Source organism: Cornus florida, unplaced genomic scaffold (genome assembly GCF_030987335.1).
Source record: "Cornus florida cultivar Cherokee Brave unplaced genomic scaffold, ASM3098733v1 CherokeeBrave_3.0.0_Hap2_Chr10, whole genome shotgun sequence".
Taxonomy (NCBI): domain Eukaryota; kingdom Viridiplantae; phylum Streptophyta; class Magnoliopsida; order Cornales; family Cornaceae; genus Cornus; species Cornus florida.
In genome coordinates, this window is record NW_026775580.1 from 71,689,580 (window position 1) to 71,695,298 (window position 5,719).

The window sequence follows — 5,719 nt, forward strand, 5'->3', positions numbered from 1 at the left end:
ACTGGTCCAACATGCTTGATATGTGCAAAACACAGATTCCTATTCTGTATCAAAAGCCTAAAGACTTCAGGAGTAAGACTAAAGAGTTGGCAATGAAGTTAGGACTTAGTATAATGTTATGTTAGAGTTGTGATTGATATGATAATTCATTGAAAGCAAGTTGTGGAAAGGTTTGAAGACTCAATAAATAGATATGGGTTTGGATAGAGAGAGAGGAAAGATGTAGGACTGAAAGGGTGAGTATTGTGAGAAAAGAGAAAAATATATGTAATTCATGTAGATGTCTGAGAAGAAAGTGTGAGTGAATGAGTGAAAGAGTGTGTGGGTTTTTGACATTTATGGCTCTTTTTTCATAGACATAATACTAGAGTGTAGGTGTGATCTTCAGCCTACCCACGTGGCAATCTCGAAGGACCCACTTGGCACGATATCAAGTTAAACCATAGCGATAGGCCAGGTCATACAAAAACCACAAATTGCTTCGCCATCGAGTTACCAAACCCTGGCGCCATGTCAGTTCACTTAAAACCTCGAAAGGCTTCGCCATCGAGTCACCAAACCCTGGCGCTATGACAGGTCTCATTGATTCGCAGAGCGCTTCATAACAAAACTCAATAAGTAAATCATCAAGATAAAGGTTGGACCTTCTCGATGGTTTGCCTTTTTCATCCTTGGAAATTTAGAAAGACCTTGGCATGGTAGATGAGAAACTAGAGTTTGCTCTACTAACGAGCCTGGTTAATGGGAAAGTGGATGTACACCGTAATAGAGAGACTTAACATCACATTTAATGTCGTGACACAGTTATTATCAACTTGGTTATTGTCGGTTATAAAATGACAAAACACATTTAATACAAAGGAGATGATACCCTAACAGGTTCCACAGCTCGATGAGAGGAACTAACCTCTTAAAGCCCTAGCATATCATACCTAGCTACGTGAATAAGAATAACACATGATATGAACCAATGGGTATTGCCCGAGCTAGGCATCTAAAGAGGCTATAACTATGAGTCTCGAGATATGTGCTTAATAGTAGTACACATTTCTACCTCCACATATGCCTTCATTGGCCGTCAGTTTCTCCTCCTTTACCTAGCCCCTTCTTTGTTTCCCTCATATTTTTGTTCGTAGATATCACCCTTTATATAGATATTATTGTATTACAAAAAAGTCAGGGTTTAACCCTTGTATTTGTGTTCATAGATATCGCCCTTTATCGATATTATTGTATTACAAAAAAGTCAGGATTTAACCCTTGCATTTGTGTTCATAGATATCGCCCTTTATATAAATATTGTTCTCTCGTATTTGTGACCGGTCAGTGAATTATTTAAAATATTTTGTTGTGTGTGTGTGTATATATATATATGATTTTTTTTTCCATATGTGTGTATATATATATATATATGTAATGAAAGAACTATTTAATTTTCAATAACATCTAATGAAGAGCTCGTTACAGAGAATTAATATCCCAACAACTTTGCTTATTAATTAATAATGTGGTTAATATATTGTTTTTCTTAAAGGGAACAACACAACACCATCATGATAGACAACATCAAAATGGAGTGGTAATTTTAAATGATTTCACATGATTTCACCTTCAAAGGAGTCACTATAAATGACAAACGTTATGATGTCATATGAAAATCAAACATGCTTTGCCATAATCCATATTAGTAGTAAATAGTAGTAATTGATATCTATCAATATGCAAAATGTAGGGCCCATTCAAATCTCATACCATAATGATCACAACAAGCATTAACTTCATAATTCATTCCATATCTTTTCTCGTAAATCAAACCATAACCATAAAATTAACATATAAAACCATATGGGCCATAATTCATCCCTAAGGCCCCACATCAAAAGAGAATGATCATCACATTCAGCCCCTTAAGCCCTCACTCTCTCTCTCTCTTAGTGAGAGAAAGCTGTTGGAAAATAAAAATAAAAATAAAAAACCTAAAAGAAATAAAAATAAAAATAATAAAAAAGAACAAACACACACCAACCTCTTTTATACAGCATAGTAGATTTTTTTTTTTTTTTGGGTGGGCTGCAGAAGAAGCTGTAGTTAGAAGAAGAGCTTAGAGAAGTTAAGGGTGTGGTGGTCAAACATTTTCGGTTGACTGTGGGAGTAGAGGCTGAGCAAGGGACGACGAGGACTTGATGTGGCTTGTGGTCCTGTTGTTCCCGTGGTCCGCGGGGGACTGAATCACTGCCTTTTGAGCTGCAAACTTTCTCTCTTCACTTTTCCCCCATAAGACGAGGTACAGTCCTGTTATAATCAACACCGCCCCTATGATCCTGTACATCGCACCACCCCATAAACAAGTTGTTGCATAAGATTCTCATGGAGGGATATTTTAGTCATTTTAAGCAGTCAAAGATGGGATAAATAAAGTCAAGCATCCACAACTAATCTGCTGTTGGTGGCGTGGGGTCTTGAAATGCATGATTGATGAGCTAGCAAGCAATACATATATACAGTAATATATATATATATATATATAGATATAGATATAGATAGATATATAGAGAGAGAATGAGAGAGTACCCTCCCAAGTAGAACTGTTCTCCTAATGCGACTGAGGCCATAATAGCGACAACAAGAGTCTGAACAGGCTGATACACCGCCACAAAGACAGGGCCACCCCTATCAATGCACCATATCTGTACAGCGAATGCAATCCCTGATGCTACCACTCCCTACATACATGCATCATCCATTTCCGAATCATCTATCAATAAACTAACTTAACATATATATCAAACATATATTAACAACAAGAGGATAGAAATAGAATTATAAATTGACGTATCATCTACTCTGTGATATTTTATTGCCCATAATTAGTTTTGTAGCCCCACATCTGGTCTCTACTTGGTTCCTGTGGCTTGAGCATTTGGGACCAACTTTACCCTTTAATTTCACATGGAAGACTTTTTATTAGTGATCAAAGTACATGGTCACACTGACAAGCCATTTTCATTTAAACTTGCAAGAAAGATTCTCAAACCATTTGTTTGACCAAGAGTATCATGAGTATCACCCATTGATTAAATACTAACATATATTATGTTTAAGTGACATACCGCGTATAAAACAGTGAAGAGTTCACCACCGGAATGGACAAGCCAAGCATCGGCGTCTCTCTCAAGAAAGGCTGCTATGATCAGAAACTGAATGACTCCAAAGAAGCACTGGTAGGAGGTGACGGAGAGGCGAGCGGGGTACTTCTTGACGACGGGTTGCTGCAAGACGAGCCAGGCGGCCCATGACAAGCAATGCCCGATCAAGAAGATGCACCCTAAGGTCCAGTTCTTTCCCTCAGCGTCTCCCAGTGAAGCCAACATTGGTGAAGTGGTGTGAAGTGGTGGTGCTGGGCTGTATATGGTGGGACCCTGGTACAGCGTGATCACCGAAGCTCCGGCCACACAGAACACCGTTCCGGCCACCTTAGCAATCCCGTCTTTTCGATTCAGTCGTACTTGTTCTATCCTGCAGTCCTCAACACACACAACATTACAAATGGTACTTTATAACTTCAATACATACATATATATATATACACACACACACACACACACACACACATATACACACACTATGGATGAGAGCTTGCCTGAGTATTGCTGCCATAATAAAGGTAATGGCCGGGACAGAGTTTTGTATTGCAGAAGCAAAGGTGGGTGATGTGTGGTCCAATCCCAACAAGTAGAATCCTTGGTTTGCAGTTATTCTGTAACATATATAAGAAAATGAAGAACAATTAGTTCTTTGTTCATAATATTATATTATATAACCTTTCAAAAAAAAAAAATTTATATTATATATTTATATATGTACACACACATATTGTTAAATAATTACACCATCTCTAACACTTATTTAAGTTCTTGAATAAAGGGTGTTTAGAGCAATATGGTGATGAGTCACATATTATATGCTTTATTTTATTTTATTTTTTCCGGAGGCATTAGAGGTAAGTTCTTACCCGCCACTTGAGCCAACCCTTGTAGTTTACACATTAACAATTATATATACAACTTGCATGAATTTACAGGGGAAAAGAAAAAACATTAAGCATACCCAACAACTGCGAGGAGGAAGAACTGGACCACAAAAGAAAGAGTCATTGGTGGCCTCTCCTTCCTGATCAAAGAAGAATTATAACAACTTGTTATACTACTTAATAAAGACTATAAATTACTATATATATATGATGATTAGTTTGAAAATTTTAGTGACATACTTTTCGAGAAAATAGGCGAAGGGTAAAAGGAGGATCAAAGCCAGAACATTCCTATAAACTGGAAACACAATTTTGCTTATGCCCATGTTAAGGGCAGCTCTAGACACAACATGGAAGCCAGCATAGCCAAACTGCAAGGCTAACATGGCGATGTGGAGTTGGACACGTTCCGGAACGGAACACCTCATTCTTGCTGAGCTACTACTATCTGCCATTGAAGCAGACACACACGAAATAGAAATAGAAATAGAGAAGTGAAGAAGGAAGTGAAAGAAATGGGAATGGTGAGTTTTGGAGTGGGAAGGGAAGAGTATAAATATAGAGGGAAGGGAGAGGAAAGAGAAATGGTATTGGAGAGGTGTGACCCCACAAAGGGCCCTAAAAAGACGTTGTATCAACTGTTAGTAGCCTTCAAATGTCTTTGTTTGTCTCCCACATTCTTCACTCTTCCACCTCTTGGCTGACAAGACAACCCCCATCGCACTTCTCATCAAGTGAGGAGAGAGAGAGAGAGAGAGAGAAACTTATATACATAATTACATATGTATGTGTGTGTATGTGTAATATTGTAATATATAGAGAGATAGAAAGAGGGTGTAGTATTATGTTTGGCAGCATGCCATTAATGATGGATGTTAATTGAGGAGGTGGTGAGTGACTGAGTGCTGAGCCGCCATCGATAGATAGCGCGCACGAGGGGAGGTGGGCACTCCATGCGGCCTCAACCCACCTTCACACCCTAAAACCCCACCACCTCACCTTACACTACTAGCTACCTAGCCTTTACATTTCTTCTTTTTTCTTTTTTAAACTAGCATATTATATACAAATAATTATATTAGTAATTTAGTACACACCCTACTTTCCTTTTTTTTCAATAGAAAATACTTATATTAATTAATTGCACCGTACAACTACCATAAATATTTATATTACAAATCAAATTTGTTAAAACATAGAGTTATGTTAAGTACAGTTACGATTGTGCGACCGCAATCGATATATTTTAAGACTATGTTAAACGGTCGCAACAGTCGCAATTGCACATATCGGTACAACTGCCACTAATATTTATATTGCGAATCAAATTCGTTCAATGTAAACTTATGTTAAGTACAATCGTAACTGTACAAGCACAACTTACATATTTTAGACTATATATATATGCTTGTGCGTGGTGAAAATCGCGACTGACTTAGTATATATTTTGATTATATATCCAGCCAAATTTTATTACTCCCCCGTTCTAATTTAGTTGGTTCATCTTCCTTTTTTTTTATATAATTTTTACTCTTTCATGTATGTTTCATTATTATTTATTTAAATTCATAATTGGAGTAGGAGGTGGTTCATGAGGTGGTAACAAATTAAACTTAACACTTTTAACATATTTGTATCATACATTCAAATTGTATTATTATTGATTGACAATAAGAGGACATTCAAAAT

At 37.1% G+C, this 5,719-nt stretch overlaps 1 protein-coding gene across 1 annotated transcript; it reads right to left on the reverse strand.

Annotated features, from left to right (window-relative positions):
- Positions 1-1,757: 1,757 nt before the first annotated feature.
- LOC132278639 (protein WALLS ARE THIN 1) lies at positions 1,758-4,576 on the reverse strand. Its single transcript, XM_059780477.1, has 6 exons — positions 4,271-4,576; positions 4,108-4,170; positions 3,646-3,757; positions 3,111-3,521; positions 2,572-2,723; positions 1,758-2,321 (listed from the first exon to the last, which is right to left on the reverse strand). Exons 1-6 carry the CDS (start codon positions 4,483-4,485, stop codon positions 2,126-2,128), a joined length of 1,149 nt encoding a protein of 382 aa, XP_059636460.1. The 5' UTR covers positions 4,486-4,576; the 3' UTR covers positions 1,758-2,125.
- Between the last annotated feature and the right edge of the window lie 1,143 nt (positions 4,577-5,719).